Source organism: Lathamus discolor, chromosome 1 (genome assembly GCF_037157495.1).
Source record: "Lathamus discolor isolate bLatDis1 chromosome 1, bLatDis1.hap1, whole genome shotgun sequence".
Taxonomy (NCBI): domain Eukaryota; kingdom Metazoa; phylum Chordata; class Aves; order Psittaciformes; family Psittacidae; genus Lathamus; species Lathamus discolor.
In genome coordinates this window covers 64,108,022-64,128,698 of record NC_088884.1, presented here as the reverse complement: position 1 = coordinate 64,128,698, position 20,677 = coordinate 64,108,022, and the positions used below count along the sequence as shown (strand labels likewise).

Here is a 20,677-nt window from a genome sequence, read left to right as displayed (position 1 = left end):
CCTGGGCAGCCAAAGCCAAGGATTTCAAAGACCTATATATTTAGTGTGACCAAGATGCAGACACCCCCCAACAGCATAAAGGCTGGAAACTAGCAAGCATTTGTATTGTCAGTGAAAGTCTATCACAACTATCAATACTTGCCTTCTGTTTGTTTTTCTCACTATAATCCCCAACACAAACACAATAAACCACATGTGAGCTTGCAAACCTGCCTGGGCTACAGCTGCAGCCCCTACGCTACCTCTTTTCCCTGGGAGCATTCAAGATCCTCCATACCCATGAGAAATCTCCAGCAAGGAGCCTTCCAAACACCCTGAGGCACCTTTAGGTTCGTAAGTCCCCTCTGCAGCCCTGGTGTGCACCATCTACTGTGCAAACCAACGGGAGCGCTCAGCTCAGCAAAGCTGTCCATGTGGCTTTCCTATGTTCAACACAATGCCTTGGTCTTCATGGATCATTTCTGTTAAATCTGCTCCTGTAGAACAGCTCTTACACAAGTGGAACTTTGCCAAGTCAGCAGTTCTTCTGAGGGTGTGAATATAGACTTGTACAGCTCTCAGCCTGGTTTCCCAAGAGTTGCAGGCAATGCTATCTGCATCCCAGCAGCAATGCACCATGTCAGGGCAAAAGATTATCTCCTCTGTTATTTGAGAAAACAAACCATCAAATTACCTTCCTCCTCTTTACCCTGCTCTGTGCTTGACATCTCCATGCTCCTCCTGCCTGCCAGCTGTACGTCACTCCAACAGCTGGTAAACACTCCTGTGACCACATGAGAGAAGCAGGAAGGTACAACTCAAAACACACACGTTCTGCTACGCCTCTGGGGCCTGGAAATGATGCTGATGGCTCTAGCAAGGCTCTGGGGACTTCTGACTTCAGGTACTGATCAGCATCACCAAGGCTTGGGAGAAATATCTGCCACAAGTACACTTGGTTTCCTCCAGAATAACACCCTGAATAATCAGAATAAATGCATGTCAAGGAGCCGATGGTAAAATCGGCGTCCATTCTGAGAAGACAGCTAGTGTCTCTGCTAACCCAGAGGCAGGAGGCATCTTAGTTTTATTTGCAAATCTTCAGAAAGTATTGCCTAAAAGGTGTGTTACTATTATAATGTGTAAAAGGTTTGTTAATATTATGTGTCAAAGGGCAAAGGATATAAATGCACTGCCTGAGAGAGCTTATATATGAAAAAAACGGCATCACAGAAGCATAAAATCACAGAATGGTTTAGGTTGGAAGGGGCCTTAAATCTCAAAATCTAAATCCTCTGAGGGTCACCTTCCACTAGACCAGGTTGCTCAAAGCTTTGTCCAGCCTGGCCTTGAACACTGCCAGGGATGGGGCAGCCACAGCTTCTCTGGGCAGCCTGTGCCAGTGCCTCACCACCCTCACAGGGGAGAATTCCTTCTTTATATACAATCTAAATCTCCCCTGTCAGTTTAAAGCCATACCCCCTTGTCCTGTCCCTACAGGCCCTTGTCGAAAGTCCCTCTCCAGGTTTCTTGTAGCCCCTTTAGGCACTGGAAGCTGCTCTAACATCTTCCCGGAGCCTTTTCTTCTCCAGGCTGAACAAGCTCAGCTCTCTCAGCCTGCCTTCACAGCAGAGGTACTCCCACCCTCTGATGATCCACCATCCCACAGACCTTTCCTTTCTCTTCTCTATTATCTCGTGATCTTTCAAAAATGACATTCCCTACATTATGGCGGGCACATCTAGGTCCCCAAGTATACTGTACTGAATCTCAAATCAGACTGATGGCCTCCAGCTGCTTCAGGTCTTTTCCTGCCTCACTCTGTAGCCTGTAACTATCACTGAGATGCAAACATTCACGTTAGTGCAAGAACTTATCCATTCTCACCAGATATATTGATTATGAACACCAACAAAACAAACAAGGAGCACTCAGCAACCCTAAATCTTCAGGTTACCTTTTAACGGCAATAAACCTTCCCTTTTACTGCTCTGTTTCTGATGTGTTGACTGGGATTCGCTGTGAAACCCAGAGTACACTGAGTATATTTCTCCAAGACAGCCCTTTATTGTGAACCATGGCCCAACACCATGATGAGCTAAGAGGCAACAGGACCATACAAAGGAATAGAACATCCTCAAGCCCCAGCCATGGGCTGATTGTACCTACCACCAGAAACGTCACCGTGTGCAGACAGACAACTCCAGCCTGTTTATATGGCAGCTGTAACTCAGACAGCTGAACTCAGATGGATCAAGGACCATGACTGGCAATGAATCAAGAGCAAGCATCTACAATTCAAGGTCCCCTCTGGAAACACCTTTTAATCAGTACCTTTAAGGTTCTGGCTAGAAATTTTCCATGACATGTATCAGTTATTTTTCTACAGACCCAAACAGCTCTGCAATGGATAGCATCATTTGCTAAACCGTTTTAATACAAACACTCTTTCCTGACAGCTGCCATGCTCCCCCAAGTCTTGGATTCAAGGACTGCAGGGAGCTCCCCTGCCCTGGTACATCCAGCAGCAGGAGCTGCTCAGTAGCTTACAGAAGGCTCTGTTCAGCAAGACTGAGTCATTTCAGGAAGATACTGAGAAATCCTGAGCAATCATACACCATGAAAGATCACTATCAGCAAACAGGATGCAAGCTGGGAGGTTGGGCTGAGTGTAGGACTTGCACCTCAGCAGGGTGCTCAGATCATGTTCTGCATACATGTACCGTTAACGCAAGGAAATTATATACATAGATCCATCTATCACTTCCACCAAAGACATATGGAAGCACATAAAAACTGAAATCATTCACTAGAGAAGAAGGAATTCTCCCCTTTTACCTACAGCCACCTGACAGTAGGAGGAGTGCAGGTATATCCCACTGTAAGGTCCTTTGGATGTGAGTGAGGGCTCTTGATCAACGTCCCTCAAGATGCAGCAGAGCTTTGTGACCTTACATGCCAGACACAGGGCATCTTTATTCCAATGGCTGACATTTGTGGACTTACGGAAAACAGAGCTTCCCAATATTCTTACTATAAAGGAAAGACTGAAGGGACTGCTCATTAAGAAATACCACACTAAGGTCTGAATTGTGAAAAGTTTTAACAACTTGTCATTAAAACCTCTTCCCATAGGGGTTTAATACACAGGGACAGAGGAAAGCATCATTTGCTATAAAAGTAGAGCTGGGCAGTACGGATGACAAAATACAAGTATCAAACTAATAGCAAGAGGGAAGAAAAGCAATAAAGGCAGAAAAGGATGACCAACAAGCAAGAAGTTAAAAAGGTGAAAAGCCTTTAAATAGGTTCTCAAAGTGACTGAGAAGTAAAAATAAAGATAAGGGAGCAAACAGGTAGGTGCTGGGGCAGTTCATTACATCACAGGTACAGAAGATTAAGGTGACCAAACAACATGGGCTAATGATGAGCACAGTCTCGTGCTTAAAGTGCCCTTAAGACTGGGAGGTGGGGAAAGAGCTTAGCCCAGCCACAAGAAAGGAAATGAAAAAGCCCCCAGTTAAGTGAGGGTGATTGGGAAGAGGGAAGGTAGAACCTGGACTGCTCTCTGGCTGGGTGAAATACTACAGTTAGAAACAAACTACATGTGAATTGTGGCAGCAAGATAAAACCCCAACATGCCTGGTTTCTGGCATATTTTGTTTACCAAATCAAGAGCACCATCAAACAGGCAGAAAACCTAACAAAGAAACTCAAAGCAGGTATCCCAATCCAGCATTAACAGGCACACTGAATAAGTTACAAGAAAGAAAAAAAAAAAAAAAACCCCTAATGGGTTTTTGCCTATTTAAAATGAATTTAATCGGTAACTTGCTAGGAGAGAGATACAGTTAAAATTTCCCAACTGGTGGTGTGTGGTGGGGTCAGGCGCGAATCTACTGAAATACCTTAGACACGCGTGCAGAAGATTTGTTCAGGCACAGATTTCTGACAACTCTGGCCAAGACGCTGCCATTCTTCGCAAAGCACAAACAAGCCCATACGTCTGTTTGCAGAAGCAAACTATTCAAATAAATCCTAGACTGGTTTGGGTTGGAAGGGACCTTAAAGCTCATCCAGTTCCAACTCTCTACCATGGGCAGGGACACCCTCCACTAGACCAGGTTGCTCCAAGCCCAATCCAACCTGGCCTTGAACACTGCCAGGGATGGGGCAGCCACAGCTTCTCTGGTCAGCCTGTGCCAGGGCCTCAGCACCCTCACGGGGAAGAATTTCTTCCTAATGTTTAATCTAAATGTCCTCTCTTTGAGCACTGGCAGTCTATTTTTTTGTGTTAAAGGAATATTTAAACAACCTCTCAATTCTCCCTTTCCTCAAAGGAAGGTACGCAGGCTCCTTGCAGTGGATTCCCCAAGCACAGGTATTGCCCCAGTGGAATGTATGAAAGGAATTTCCCACATGGTCCTGTGTAGGTGGACTTCCCTTTTGGTGTAAAGGAAAAGTAACCCACCTTGCAGTCTCCTTCCACTCCATCTCTTGCCCATCGATGGCCAGAAGCTCATCCAGCTCCGTGAAGAGCTGTGGAGGTGCCGGGCTGTCATCTTCCTCTCCAAGGATGAAGCGGATGCGTTCGGCAGCGGGGGAGACTGCAGAGGTGAAAATACTGCGGTTAACGGCCTGAGAGATGACCAGGGATGTGCGGCTCCTTTCTCTCCCCTTCTCCCCAAAGCCATTCAGCTGTTTCTCCAGGCTGTCCTTTCCATTTGACATCCTAGGCGTTGCAGACGGAGGGTATGTCTACCTCCCCCTCTCCCTTTCCTTGCCTCTCCTTCAATTCTTAAAACTTCCAGCTGGGAGTAAAGTTCAGGAAAACTTGCCTCTTCCTACAGTCCTTAACTATGTTACAGCAATCTGCAACCCTTGTAAAAAAAACACTATCAAGCTCAAAACCAATATGCTCTACGGTGCGTGCCCAAGGACCTTGCATACTCTGAGTATCTGAGATCCTTCACCCTCTTTTTTATACGACGTAAAACCAGTTTCAGCCAAGCTATTTTGGGGCTTGCTTGTGACAGCATCCCATAGCTGGCTTCCCCCTCCCTGCCAACAAGGATCTGGGCACCCATTGGCCTGCAAGGCACGCTGTGACCTCCCCAGAGCTACCACTGGAGAACATGGGAATATTTAACAGAAAGGTTGTCTCATCTATACATGAAGAATGCGACCCAATGCATTTAGTCAGGCATCAATGCACTGCAAGAAAACAACCCTTCCTATTGGGAAAAGACTGCCGGTTTAGGTAAAAGAAACTGTGTTCAACACAACCGTGCAACCGAAGTTCATTTGCACTATTAGCTCAAGAAAAACGAGCAGAAACCTCTTCTGGGGTGAACCACATGCACTGATTTGAATTAAAACCCCAAAACATCCCCGTCCACATCCCAAGACCTAAGAGCATCTCCCAAAGGCAACCGGAGCTCATGCCCCAAGAGTCACCTTGCTGGAGGACTTCTGGGGGTCTATGGGTTTTTTTCTGATCCTATCACCTTAAAGCGAAGGTGTGACCATGTGGAATTTTAAGACAGACATCCTTTAGGCTGAATGTTTATTAGCATTAGAGTTAAACAGCAGACTATGAACTTTGAACAGTTCTGCTAAAAACTCCTTTCTTTTTAAAAGATCAGCTGCCTGTCTCTTGCAAAATAATTAATGACACCAGGTGTCCAATCACTATTGATTTTTCCAGGGTAAACACAGTCTCAATTTGTAATGTGAAGAAAGGAACCGGTAAGAAACATGCCCTTTCCTCCACTTTTGGATTTTTTTAAGAAACTGTCATAGCTTTCCTCTTAAGTTATTCAGCAAAGCTTGATGCAAATGCAGTTCTTCACCAGTTAGGGTGATGATGCTTTCATAATATAAACCACATTTCTACTGTAAGTCTGTTTGCAGTCATAAGTGCCCTTGTAGTTCCCTGCGGATCCAAGAACTTGCCCCATGCTGGCTCTGCAGCTCAGGTTGAAGGGATAACAACACACAAAGCCACACATCTGAAAACCACTGTGGCACTCAGGCCAGGATCACAGACTGGTTGAGGTTGGAAGGGACCTTAAACCTCATCTAGTTTCAACCCTCTGCCAAGAGCAGGAACACCTTCCATTAGACCAGGTTGCTCCAAGCCCCATCCAACCTGGCCTTGAACACCTCCAGGGATGGTATCCAGAGTACAAGTTGTTGGGCACCTGAGCACCCACCAGTCTTTTGGCTTTAAATGTTTATAGAGGAGCCACGTGTCCCTTCTTTAACATCACAACCCACCACCAGAGAAGGCAACCAATGAGCAGGTCCTCAGAGTACTGCATGTCCTGCTAAATGGGCTGAAAGTAATTTCCTTCTTGCACTTCAACAGGAGCAGGAACATTCACAAGCTCCTCCTTTCCCCTGTCATAAAGTCCTCAGCAGCATTGTCTTTCATCACAGATCCCATTAAGAAAATCTCTGAAAGCTCTGACTGCCCCTTAGGACAGAGCACAGCAGTCCAGCCTCCCTACCTGCCAGCTAGTTGTATCCATCTGTGTTTTCCAACACTACCATCATGTATGCACAGCTGCAAGCCACTGAGGGACCTCATACCATTGCTGGTCTACATGTACATCCTGGTGAGCATATCCCACCACTTCCTGCCCAAGCTCATAATTTCAAGGGCTCCTTTTCTTCATCATGGTTACCTTAACCACAACTGTCTCAGAAAATGTGCTACAGCAGCTTTCCAACACCAACCAAGTGGTCTGTGCCTCTGCCACAACAGCGTGTAAGCCACACATCCCCCACCATCCAGTAACATTCCCCTTTGTCTACTTCCCATCAGTCCTTCCTTTGAGAAAACCCATCACTTCCCACAAAAAAAAAAAAAGAAAAGCTTGCTTTTAATGTGCTCCTAACACGAGAGAAAAACATTGCTAAACTGAATTTATGGACATCCAGCCATAGAAAATTAGACATTAACCTTCTCTTATATATACACTTATATATTTACTTACAACCTCACAAGATTATATCCTTATGTATACTATAATATATATACGATATATATACTGCCCAGGGAGACTGTGAATGCTCCATCCCTGGCAGTGTTCAAGGTCAGGCTGGATGAGGTCTTGGGTGGCATGGTTTAGTGTGAGGTGTCCCTGCCCATGGCAGGGGGTTGGACCTAGATGATCTTAAGGTCTTTTTCAACCCTAACTATTCTATGATTCTATATAACCACTAGCTCTTACAGATTTCTTTTTTTTCCAAATATATTGCTCAGAATCTCTGAGGTGCATGAGTATTTGGTTATCTGGCCTGGATGTAACAGATGCACTTTGCGCAACACTCCCAAAATAGATCTGCAAACACATAACCCTATGCATGAAAACTGTCCTTGCAATTATAAAAGAAATCTGGACTAAAAACCTGCATCCAAAACATGGTTAAAACAAATATTAGTCTAAATAATTACAATTATCCTATTCTGAAAATGCAATTAGCATTTGAGATCATCTTTACACAGGTAACCCCAACCAACTGCTGGTGCCTGAAGTCTGTGCTGAACCATCTAACCCGAGTGGAAGGAGAAAAGGTTTGATTTCCCTTAAATTTGAATTCAGCTGAAGACCACCACCATCAAGTGGTTGCCCTCTTCAGCCATCTGGTGGATTCACAGCAGTGGAAAGGGCCTGGGGAATTTAAGATGGATGACTACAGCTGATGGCTGATGGCATCTGAACTCTGCTGCCATCCTCCACATGAAGAGCAAGACCTGCTGGTAGAGTACGCATAATGGGCATGTTCCATCACCTTTCCCCTCAGTCTGCACTAATAACTCTCAACATACTCTTATATTCTGAACTGAATTTAAATATCACAGCTAGGAAAGCAGTAACATAAATTTACATCCTATCACTTCAAATAGCCATATGGAGCACAGCAAGTGGCTGGTACGTGGATTGAATGATAAGGCAAGTGACTGCATAGCTCACTGGCTGCAGCCGACAGGAAAATTATCTCTTTTCAGTCATTTTGAAGAGGTTTTCTCACATGGGAGTGCAACTCTGATAGTCAATCTCATAATATGATAATTCATATTATCATATGATAATCATAATAACAGGATGCTGAAGAGGACTCATCATCAGGGACTGTAGTGATAGGACATGGGGTAATGGGTTCAATCTGACAGAGGGGAGATTCAGGTTAGATATAAGGAAGAAATTTGTTACTGTGAGGGTGGTGAGGCACTGGCACAGGCTGCCCATGGAAGTCATGAACGCTCCATACCTGAAAGTGTTCAAGGTCTGACTGGATAGGGTTTGGAACAACCTGATCTAGTGGAAGGTGTCCCTGCCCATAGCAGGGATTTGGAACTAAATGATCCTTACGGTCCTTTCCAACTCAAACCATCCTGTGATTTCTATAGTTCTGTAATTCCACAACCACCTGCAACACTATGATCACTGAACTGCATCACAAGAGGAACTGCAGAAATGCTCCCACCAAACCTAGACACACATCATACATTACCCTGCCTTTCTTCTCTTCTCTTCTTTTTTTTTTTTTTTTTTTTTTTTTTGCTAATTTCCTATTAGCTGCATTTAGCGCAGATGATAAGGTTCAAAATCCAATTAAGGCATTTGCTGGGTCACAGGTCTCCTCTGGCTTGCTTTGCCACATGTTCTTTATTGCAACTCTGTAGGTTAATGGGCCGTTCATAGGTTGTTTATGCACTCTCTTTAGCAAGAACATATTTTCATCCTAATCTCCAGAGCGAACACTATGTGCTCAGTGCAGGGCCGACAGCTCACTATCAGGCTTAGGAACCATAGAGCAATTAACCTGGGGGTTGAACTCCACAGACCTCCCCCTGCCCGACCTTTGAGCACCAATCTCCCAGCCTTGACCATCACCTCTACTCAATCTGCCCAGTTTAGGAGCTGCTGGAACCAGCATTGTTAACGACAGGAACGGCTGCTGCTAAGTCTTTTTAATATTGTATTCCTTGCTATCACATTCGAGAAGTGACCTGCTGATCAACAGACATATGTAGCAGAGAAAATGTTAATCCATGGATTTAGATGACTGGGATTAGATTTTTCCTCTGAATGGGAGAGGAATTATGGTATTAATTGCACATGGCAAACATGTAAACAGATGCACTGCTGTCCATAAGCGACACCTCTTACCTCCCCCCTTTTTCCCTTTCCTGTTCTTATGTTCAGTCGCAAGTGGTCCATGAGGCAGCTTATAAAATACATCACTTGCAGGAGAGAAGGAACACATCAGCAATTTCTCCTAGTTCAGTTCAGGCCAATTATGAGTACAATGCACACCCTTGGGTTCCCAAAGGCAAAAATCCATCTCCATCAGCAGCAAAAAGTCTCAGGGATCTCAGAAATAGATGCAGACACATTCTGGCATGACACTTCAAGTCAGCCATGGCTGAACTTCCCATCCCCATGTCACTCCCCGAGTATCCTAAAGTCACCTCCTGCTGCAGTGGGAAGTTACAAGTGCCTCACTTGTCACGGGTGGAAGATGGTTAGTGCCTTGCTGTCAAGGCATACAGTACTGCCTTGGGATGACCTGCACATCAATACAACTCTTTTGTGTTGATGTATAGGTAAAACAGCCTCTTCCCCAATCAGCCAACACTGTTTTCCTCCAATTTTTTCACCAGGGACACTTTTAAACACGCCTGGTACCAACAACTCTGTCAAATGCTCCCTCCACGCAAGGCCAAAGAGAGTATCTAACATGAAGTTCTCCACTACTTTGAAGTACTTTGGCAGCTACAAACCCTCTAGGGACCTGCTGTAAGTCCTTTCACAAAGCCTGTGGTGACATTATCAAGGAAGGTTATTTGTCAAACGTGCTTTCCATATAACACTTAGTGAAATAGGACATGATTATACTGCTATTAATTTCTGGGGGTGCCCTCACTCAGCCCAAACTTGGTTCAAATTCACCCAGCGTCAGAGTGAGCTAGTTAAGTGAAACACTTTTATCCAGTTTCAAGCCATTTTCTTTCTAGTTTAGCTGACTTGAGTTCCAAAATTACTCCATTACCCAAAACAATTTAAATTGTGTGTTAATATCAATACAAAACCTTATGCATTTTAATCAATTCCCTTGATTTATAGCTTTATCAACTGCCATTCATTTTCCTAACTCTTCTTGCACAGACAAGCCCTGGTACCCTTTCACAACAGGCCTGTCATCAGAAGCAGCAGAAACCTGCTCCAGTGCTGACTGCATATTGCTGATAAGACCAGAATTCACCCTATCTTGATTTTGATGAGGAGGTATAAGAACATGCAGGGAAGTCTTTTATGGCTCACAGTTTTACCAGCTTTCTTGAAAGACTAACCCAAAGGGAATCATACCTCAAACTAGGAGTCACTAAAAATCACCATCTTGGACATCTTCACCTGTTCACGGAGGGCATCTACATGATGATGATGGCTGCCCCATCCCTTACAGTGTTCAAGGCCAGGGTGGATGGGGGAAGAAGAAGGTGTCCCTGCCCATGGCAGCGGATTGGAAACGGATGAGCTTTAAGGTCCCTTCCACACCAAACCAGTCTGTGATTCTATGATCTGACACACAAAGCCAAGCCCACACGGTAAGGCAAAGGATGCCCTCTCAGTGTACTAGAAATACTATGCAGTATTTCAGGAGCAGTGCTCCCTTTAGAGTGTGGCACAGACCCTCCATGCTATACTTGCATCTTCACAGGTAGTTGTTCCCTTTATGGAAGAGACCATGGTCAAATTAGGCAATACCAGTTTCTGCAGAACAAGCCAGGTGAGAACTGATTTTCTGAAGCCCTAAGTGCTCTACCTAGTGCAAGTATCCTTGAACGCCACTAATTAAGACAACTGCACCAAGACTTCCAAGTCGCATCAGCTTCATAGAAATGGTTGGACCTGAAATCACCAGTGAGTGACCACCCATCGGGCCCCTCGGAACCCACCTCTGGGTCATCAACTCTCCAGCTAATTGCTCTCTCTTCTGATTGGGTTTCTTGTAGAGAAACCCCATTACTTCCTAACCCTGCGCCGGTGCTGGCGTCGGTGTAAGGCAGATTAGACTTGTCCACAGGCAGAGCTTGGCAGCCTGCAGGGAACACTCACTACACTACCCAGATCCCATCCTGGGCCACTTCTTCCACAACTACAAAAGCAGCAAATGCTGTTCAAACTGCTTGATCCATTTTGAAGTAAATAGCCCCCATCCCTGGACCATGATCATTTGCAGCACATAATAAATAGCACTGACTGCCTCCTAATAATTCATTTTTTGCTGGACTATTGTACTGCATGATTGTACACGTCCTGCTCTAAGCTCCTCTGCAGCATGTGGCATATATTAAGTCTTTGATCTGCAAAAGATCTTCAGTATTAGACAAATGCTTACTAATAACATTCTCTTGAGTGCCAGAGGAATGGCAGCTTTTACGTAACAATTTGCTGAGTGTTCCCAGCTCCTTCTGTGCTGTTGGGATCACGTACAGAAGTTTTGTCTACACATATTTTATTCACAGAATCACAGACTAATTTGGGTTGAAAGGGACCTTAAAGTTCATTCAGTTCCAACCCCCCTGCCATGAGCAGGGGCACCTTCCACTAGACCAGGTTGGTCCAAGCCCAGTCCAACCTGGCCTTGAACACTGCCAGGGATGGGGCATTGTTAACTGTCATCATTATTATCATCACTGAAACATCCCTTGGAGATACAGGAACAGAAAAAAGACTTCTTCCAAAAATCTCTCATCTATAGCAGACAGCTCACATGGACATGGTGTGCAATGTGGACCATATCTGGCAACCTTTTAAACAAAACAAGCATCATCTAATGAAAATGTCAGTCAGTCATAACATAAATATTTAATATATTAACAACCTGAGCCTCTGCCTCCTCAAATCCATGCAAGGCACTGGTTTCAAGGGGGTGGAATTGGCTGTACATGGACCATGCAATTTGTCGTGGGTGTGCCATAGCTAGATGTTCAGCAGCAGTGCCTAGCTTCCAACCTGCTAGAAAACTGGGAAATGTCCCTTTCTCCATCACTTTGTTTTAATTGTCTAGATTCACCAAGTGCCATTTTTAATCCCATCGAAGGCAATGATGACTCTGACCCTCATTTTTACTAAAGGACTAAACCATGATTCTGTACCATAGGCTGTGCTCTGTAAGAAACCACACTGTTTATAAGCCCTGGCATGATTTAAACCACATAACAAGCAATTCATTACAAAATATGGGTAACAAGGCTATTTTTTGACTAGTTCTGGAGGTCATTCATCTCACTTCATGTTGTGGGAAACTGCTATAGCAGCACATTTTTAAGGAGCTGTTACTGAGAAGTTGCCAAAAATACTTTAATAAAGAGCTTTCTCTTTATTAAAGAGAAACCTCTCGTTCCTCTGGTGAGCAAATAAAGATAGCGTTTTCTTTTCCACTGTAACACAGCTCACTCAAAGGAAATTTTAAAGCTGTTCTGATGTGATGTTGTCCCCAAATAAATATTGTCATTTCCTTGCATCAGCTACCAGCCCCCCTGCCAAACTATTAATTCAGTTTACCCCTGACCATTCACCTGTGCCCCCTTTTTTAGGCAATGGTGAGAGTACAATGACATTTTTAAGGACACAGCTACAACAGCTCCAGGCTCTTCTGAATTCAAGTTTCCACACAGTGACAAGAAGAAACTTCCTCTCCCTCCCTGCCCTTTAAAACCAGCCCTCTGGCTGCAATAGAGAATTTTATGCCTATTAAGCTCTTCCCACAAGCAAGGTTTCATCATTGTCTATTTGTCCTATTCAATCAATCTCCACATCAGCTCTGACCATTTCAGCACTTCTCCAAGTTGTCTTCTTGACAGAAGGGAACCAACCCGCAGAGGCAGGAAGCCAAGTGCAAGCGTGCGGGGATTTTCACTATTGCTTCCTGCAGCTTCAGTGTGTGCCGGCAGAGCCCTTTGTCCCATGAGCTTTTCAGCCAGCGTCTCCGGATGAAACGGAGCCCGTCCCTGTTGCCAGGCAGTGTTTCAAGGAGCACTGAATGTCTCTGGCATCCAACACTTTTTGCTTCCAATTCTTTTCATATTGCCCCCTCTGTTTTAAACACTGCCAAATACCTCGTCCACTTCAGGGGTGGAGAGGAAAGCACATTATTATTCTGTACAATCATTGCAGGAGACGAACTGGTGTCTGAGAGCAAAATACATGCACTGAGTTCTGCAGGTGGCTATTCCTCCATGATCACCTTCAAACTCCACATCAGAGGGCGATGCCACAGGCTCTCATCAACTGCGAGGCTCAAAAGCACAAATTAGCATGGGGGAAAAGATGGGGGGAGAGCTAAACAAACGAGGTGTGATTTCTGCACTGCCTTGCACACAGAACTATTATTTACAAAACTGGTTATCCATGGCTGGGTCCCATCTGAGTGGTTTCACTCGGAAGAGGTGTAAGCGGCAGGACAAAAAGTGTCAGGGGTCAGAGACCAAAGCTGGGTCGCAAACCTGGCAGAACAGCTGACAAGAGAAGTCCTATCAAGGTGAATCTCATTTTCAAGGCTGAAAAATACTCCAGCATCATAATGTTATCTTCTTTTTACTTACCCAAAGGTAATGTTTGTTACTAGGCATCGTTTTGAGTAGCAACAAATAGAGCTCTCCTTCTTGGGTTGCCGAGTGGTCCACACAGGGTAAATGAAGATAAAAAGCAGCATGAAGAGGTGTCTATTGCTGATATAACTACAAACAGTCTTCCCCACAGTTGGTGGTGGTTGTGGAAGGTGCTCCCTTTCTCCATAAGGTGGAGGTGAGGGATATGTGCTGGCTGTTCTGATGTACACACCTCCATGCTACACGCATTAACATGTGAATTCAGTAGCCAAAACCCACTCAGTGCTCAGAAGGCCACCTCACCTTGAGTATTAGCATGAGTAAGGTGCCAGCCTCCTATGAGATGCTTTGAAAAAGCCCAGCTTTTCCTTTTTTCCCATCACCTTCTGAAAAGCCTCATTCAGTGACAAACAGCCTTTTTGGCTCCCAAAGGTTAACAGGCGCTTATCTAAACTGCTGCAGAGCCAGTGAGAACCCAGACAATGCCTCCTTTGACTGGGAGAGCAGCAGGACTTAGCCTGACAGGCAAGTTACAAAACTCATTACTTTCATGTGTGGATGTTGGTTTTCCTCTCCCTTTGCCTCACACTTCTCTGCTGCAGCAAAGCAGGTTTGACGAAGTAGATCCATCCTTTCAGACCCGTGCTTTTAGTCCATCTTTTACATCCTGAAAAAAGCCCATCCTCAGCACTTCCCTCACTTGGCATCCCTGGACACGTTACAATCATCCTGATGAAATTGTCACTGTCTGTTAGCAGTGTGGCAAAGCAAAGCTTTTGGTGGATAAATCACTTCTGTAAGGGCATTTTCTTTTTCTCTCTGAGTCAAAACAATTCAGAACAGGGCTCTTGCAGTGACATTTCAGTAGCAGAAAGACCCTATTGAGATCCAGGCACAATAACCAGTTTGGTTCCTGCCTTTAAAAATTAACCACCATTAACTTCAGGCTCAGAGCAGCTCCAGGCTGCCAGCAGCACACTCCTTCCAACTGGCTTCCCAGAAAGAAACTCCTGATTCAACTTTTCTCTCTCAAAAGCCTGGTGACATTTCTACAGCTCTCTCTCTTCACCCGTTTCCCCTTGCAACAGCAAGCAGAGTTCAAGCTTCTGCCTCCTTTTTACTTGTAGCTTCACAGACTCACCCCTACCTCCTACATGAGCCTGCAAACCCACCCCTCCATGTAAGAAAAATCAGCTGCTCAATATCCCTCACACCATGGATGTGGAAGGTTGCACAGTTAGATCCTGATGACAGGAGGTCCACAAAGGTCCATATTTTGAAATGTCTAATATAAGCTCCCAAATGGCAGATTATCTCTCGTTAGCAAGGGAAGGGAGCTGAACTGTCAGGGCACCACACAGCAGGCATTTTAGCCAATGAAGAATCGAATCATAGAATAGTTAGGGTTGGAAAGGACCTTAAGATCATCTAGTTCCAACCCCCTGCCATGGGCAGGGATGCCTCACACTAGACCATGTCGCCCAAGGTCAACAGCAGAAGTAAATACTGGAGAAAGGAAAAGAAGCTGAGATAAAAGAAGTTTATAAAAATAAAAACAAAACCAAGAGAAGGGCAATGAAATTTCTGAATGCCCCATCCCTGGCAGTGTTCAAAGCCAGGCTGGTCAGGGCTTGAAGCAACCTGGTCTAGTGGAAAATGTCCCTGCCCATGGCAATGGGGTTCGAACCGGACGGGCTTTGAGGTCCTTTCCCACCCAAACCCTTCTGTGATTCTATGACAAATGCTCATGAGAAGCAATGAGCTAGCAATATATACCCTTCCCTGGCTCCAAGTCAACTGGCCAGGCTTCATGGTTGACCTTGGCATCTACCGCACTGAAGAGGAAAGAGCTTTTCTCATCAGACTCCAAAGTACAAGAATGAAAATTGACTCAGGCAAGGCAATAGCTTCAGTGGATTTGGTAAGGGCTCACCTAAACTGGAAAGTAGCTTTACTGCTTTTAGCAAATTTCAGTAAGTCTGTCAACTAAATATAAGTATAAAATATTTCCACTCCTGGAAATGAAACCCAACTAGGATTTATGCAAGTAAAATCATCTGCAGGAAAATAACAGACCATTATCCAGCGTATTTATAGAGTAAAATGAAGCATAGGCTAGCTTTCACTAATGACTCTACTGTAATTAAGATCAATATACTCTGGAAAATGAGACTGCCAAAACTGAGGAAGGAAGCAAGCTAGTACAAACAAACCTACTTTCTTTTTTTCACTGAAAAATGAGAAATTTGGTGTCTAGAGACGCATTTGGAGACTGTAGATGGAATGCAAAGTAAGCCATGAAGAGATCTATAGTTACTGAAACAACAGAGAAGCTCAAAAGCACTCAGGAAGCACAAATATACTGAATAAGGAGGCAAAGCCCCACTCCACTGTACCACTTAGGAACATCTTAGTCCAACACAAGCCTAAGTTTGTCATTTTAGTCCAACACAAGCTTAAGTTTCAAAACCTTGAAACATAAGGAAGATTTGACCAAATCCTGGCGAGTAAGTACGGAAGACATACAAGGAAAATGAATGCTGTAAGAACATTAGCAGCAGGAGGCTTGAGAACCTAGAGGTGAACTGGACCACCTCATAGCGAGACTGCCAATTATGGGGATTAAAGAGTTTGTAGAAAAGCAAAGCAGCTGCTTCGTGTGAAACTTCACTGCAGAGGTGGGTGGGAAGTCAAAAACTTAATGTCTGAAAACTTAAGTTGAAAATCTAATGATTTTCAAAGGTTAATGTGTGAGGTAGCTGAGGCATGAAGGTGTCTGCAGAAAGAGGAAGAAGAGATGGAGATTAACTCAACACTACTAAGTGGCCAAGAGCCCTTGTGCTCACACCTCACAAGACCCTGTGCAACCTTGAGGTTTTAGTGAGGCCTGGGACATTTCATACAGCAAAGAAAACAATAATCAATTCATGAAACGCCCATGAATTGGTACCCAACTAGTTGAACAACGAGATACCACCTACCGCAGTGGAAAGAAATTGTTTTATCTGATTTCCATTTCTTTCTAGACTCCTTTAGAGGTTTTCTACCACTGGTGAACCTCATTGTGGTTACAAAAAGTTCACAAGGTTAGCATGACTTTATTTTTCTTCCCCTACTAAGAACACAGACATTCTGAGCTGCCACAGCCTGTTTGGACCTACTCAGACCAGGGGTGCTGTAGTTAAAAACAAAACCATTATAGCAGAGTTCTCAGAACCAAAGTGCTACTTAGGCAGATTTTTATTTCTTTCTTTTAAACTCCTAAATGCAACTTTAGCAATTATTGGGTTATGTAATTGCCTAACATTTAACATTTACATCAACATTTTATAACTAATTTACATGTAGCTCATTAAATGCTTTGGGGTTAATTGGTCTTTTGTCGTGCATTAAGTAGCTTGTTAATTATTAGACAATCGGGAGGGAAAAACAAGTAGGAGGTCAGTTTGAGGATGGCTTGGACTGCACAGAATGGCTGCTGGTAATTAGCAAAATGCATGAGGGGGTTTTTTGCAGATTCACTGACCTTCCTAATGGTCAACCCCCTGTTTAGCCCAAAGCTAATGGTGTGTTTTACAGGATTATGTCGTCTTTTCTGTTCTACCTGTTGAGAAGAAGGATACAACAGGAGTCATTTAGTGACTTCAGTGTGCATGTGAGCTAATGATGAAACCGTAAGAGAAGAGAGAGAGAGAGAGAGAGAAGATGCAATTCATTGGGCTCAGCATAAAGAATATTAACAGGGAAGATCAACATTTTTAAACACAAACTAGACAAAATGGGTAGAACAAGGAATACAAGGAGGATCCAGAAAGATGTTTCCCTACATAACCAAAGTCAAGCACCCACATTTCCAAGTTTCTTGATTAGAGTGCACCCAGACCACATCGCAGCACACTATTATGGCACGGATAACTTTATACCACCTGTGCTAAAAAGAGAGCCCCAGGACATGCAAGTATTTCCTGTTCCAAGCACTGTCAGCCCAGATGCATCCAAAAAGATCATAATGATTGAAGAGAAAAAGATGAAATTGGTGTACTTCCTTATGGCTCTATTCCACCTGCACTTCTATCTAATGAAAAAGTGCTTTGGACACAACATCATAACTTAAAAACCAACATTAATAACTTAATTACACAGCTATCCCTGCTTTTGGGTGTTTGGACCAAATGACCTCCATAGGTGCCCTCCAACCTGATTTATGCTATTCTAATACTAAACTATAGCTAATGTATCACTAATCTCCACTTTGGTTATCACATCTGCACCCAAATGTGAGCACTTTGCCAGGTTTTCAGAACAACTTCTAGTAATGAAGAGAAAATGGAAACCTCATGCTGGTTTTAACAATCTGCTTGGCATTACAGTCTGCAAGTTGAGATCAGAAACTAACATAACAAAAAGCCAACTCTGTATTAGAAGCACTTGAAAAAAAAAGCCATCTAATTCAAAAACTTGTATGCTGTCTTTTTCATGCAAAGCATTCCCATGGCTTCTTCACACCAGGTGCTCCAACTCCAACTTCTTTGCCTTTTAGTAAGATGGAGCTATTACTAACTGTGTATGTTTCTAGCATGGACATTCTTATTCTGAACTGAAGTGACCTTGACTGGAGCCATTATATACCTGAACAGAGTTATTAAATACTTCAAAAAGATTTTTTTTCTTTTCAGAACCCTCTCTGCTAACTAACTTTTGGAAATGCCAAGGGCTGACCTTGGTCACACAAGGTCTTCAGAGGTCCCTTCCAACCCTAACAATTCTGTCATTCTGTGATGGCCACAAGGCCAGTTTGATGGCCCGAACGGTCAGGGCAGGCAGTGCTGTTGGAAACGTAGAAAGAAGACAGGGTGATGGGACCTTCATACAGGAGATGTGCCCCCAACAGAAACGTTGACGTTAGGAACCACCCTTTGCCATTGAGTGACCTTGGGCTGCGCTGTTGAAAGTTCACAGCCTGGCAGCTGGGCAGGGCTTGGTTAATACTGATATTCAAAGGACCCTGTCCCAGTGCCAAGCACACAGTTGGTATGACAAGGGTCGCTTTGTCTTGCATCCCCCTCCACCTCCCAGCACATGGGAAACTGCAGAAATTCCCTTGCCGAGGAGAACAACTAAGCTGAGTAACTTGGAATTACAGGCTTTCAAGGTTAGTTCAGTGCCAGAGCCAAGACATATTTCCAGTGCTTCTCAGGCCTGAAAACAACCTTCTACTTTTAATGACTTGCCTTTTATCTTTAATAAGGGATTAGGAGTTATTTTTCCAGCTAATACCTTAAAATCCAGATAATCATAAAAGCAATCAGTAATACCCAATATATGTTAATTACTCATTTTCTTCTCATCTCTCGTTGGCGTGCTGTCACTCTTGTACGTTAATTTGTCTATAATAAGGCTGAGAATCAAAATCAACAAAAGGCTTCAGGTCCTCCAGGGAGTCACAGGTTTAGACTTGGGGGATTAATAACATTATATCTGCAGTGACAGAGAAGAAAACAACACGAAGGCCAAAGACACACTGAACTACTCAACCACCCAGTTACCGTCACCCAGATGTATGCTCTCCCTGCATGCCAGCTTCCCACAGGAGTCCAACAAGGCACAAGATAAGCTAAGGCAGCACTGAACAGAGCTCTTGGCTAAATGGCAATAGGCAGGTTGTGCTTACCAAGTTACTCCTAGTTGAAAAGGACCCTAAAATGATACGACGTTTTCCATAATGGGCTTGGAGCAACTTGGTCTAGTGGAAGGTGTTTCTGCCCTTGGCAGGGGGTTGGACTAGATGAGCTTTAAGATCCCTTCCAACTCTAACAATTCTATGATTCTATGACAATAGGCTATAAAGGCCTTTCCAAAGGGAATCTACTGGAATAGCAGGTGCAGAAGCTTCAGATCTGAGATAGTGATAGAGGGAGAAGCTGGAATAATGACGATAAAGCACTCATTATTCAGACAGGTAATACCTATGACAGCCAAAGACCTGAAGGGAAATGATGCCATTAAGAGACGATGTCCACCTATTCTCTTGACATGGAAATGACATGGTACCTGGAAGCACCCAGGCAACTGCCTCCTGCCCAGGCTGACACTGCTGCTGACACTTCCCACACTGCTTGTTCCCTCAGCAAGGTCAGACCTGCACACTCTCCTGGAAAACACCAAGGGAAGGACACTTCTGCAAGAGCAAGTGATGGATGTGTTCTAGAAGGCTGAGTTCCACACAGACCCCTTAGGTCACAGCCAGGTCAGGAATGAATTCTCACTATTAATTCAAAGCACCACACAACCACAGGCAATACAGTTCCCAAGACCTGCTACTTAAGTACAGATGGGCTTGCTGATGGGCCGTTTCAGCTACAAAACTGGGGCTGCTGGGAAGCTAAAAGCTTTCCCAAAATTGCTTTCTACAAGTTTCCACTGATGCCCCTTGTACATAGGATACATTACATTCATGTAAACAGTTTGCTCCTACAAATAAGGGCAATTCCTTGGCTGGTTTGGTTCAAGCAACAAAACTGCCCAGGCTGGACAAAGGCAAATCTGCCCCTGTGCAGAAGGACAGCTCCTCAGCTAGCAAATTGTCATGTTGTGTGATGATCCAGGAGACTTGCAGGATTACCTTCGCAATCAAAAGCTCCTCTTTTTGCCCAAATTTCAAAAAGCCAAGTGTTTGAAAATTCCCCCTTGCTAGAAATTCTATTATTACCCTTGGAAAAATGCCAGAGATACTAAAACTCAACCCTTTAAAATTAATCAAGTAGTACAACTAGACTATCTATACACACTTGACTGCACAAAAGAATTTCTAAATAGGAAATAATTACACTTTGTGACAAAGCAGACACCCAGAAATTAAGACATTTGCACCTCTGAACCCAATCCATTGTACAGCAATACAATGGGAGACTGAAGGGAAAACACACATTTCACTGAAACCTCCCTCTAGCACCAAATGAAGAGACTAAGATCTTGCCAGTGAAAAAGAAAACCATTTAACACACCACAGATACCACCAACTAGGAAACAGTTTTCAGTACTCACAGCAACAGCATCTCTGCCATAAAT

General features: G+C 44.0%; 1 protein-coding gene across 6 annotated transcripts in view; it reads right to left on the bottom strand.

Annotated features, from left to right (window-relative positions):
• The window catches only part of SLC4A4 (solute carrier family 4 member 4), a 203,736-nt gene that overhangs the window by 74,226 nt on the left and 108,833 nt on the right, over positions 1-20,677 (bottom strand). For all 6 annotated transcript variants that reach the window (XM_065674620.1, XM_065674649.1, XM_065674657.1 and 3 more), the window contains one exon: positions 4,451-4,586. In XM_065674620.1, coding sequence (XP_065530692.1) covers positions 4,451-4,586 — 136 coding nt within the window. The remainder of the gene's footprint in view (positions 1-4,450; positions 4,587-20,677) is intronic.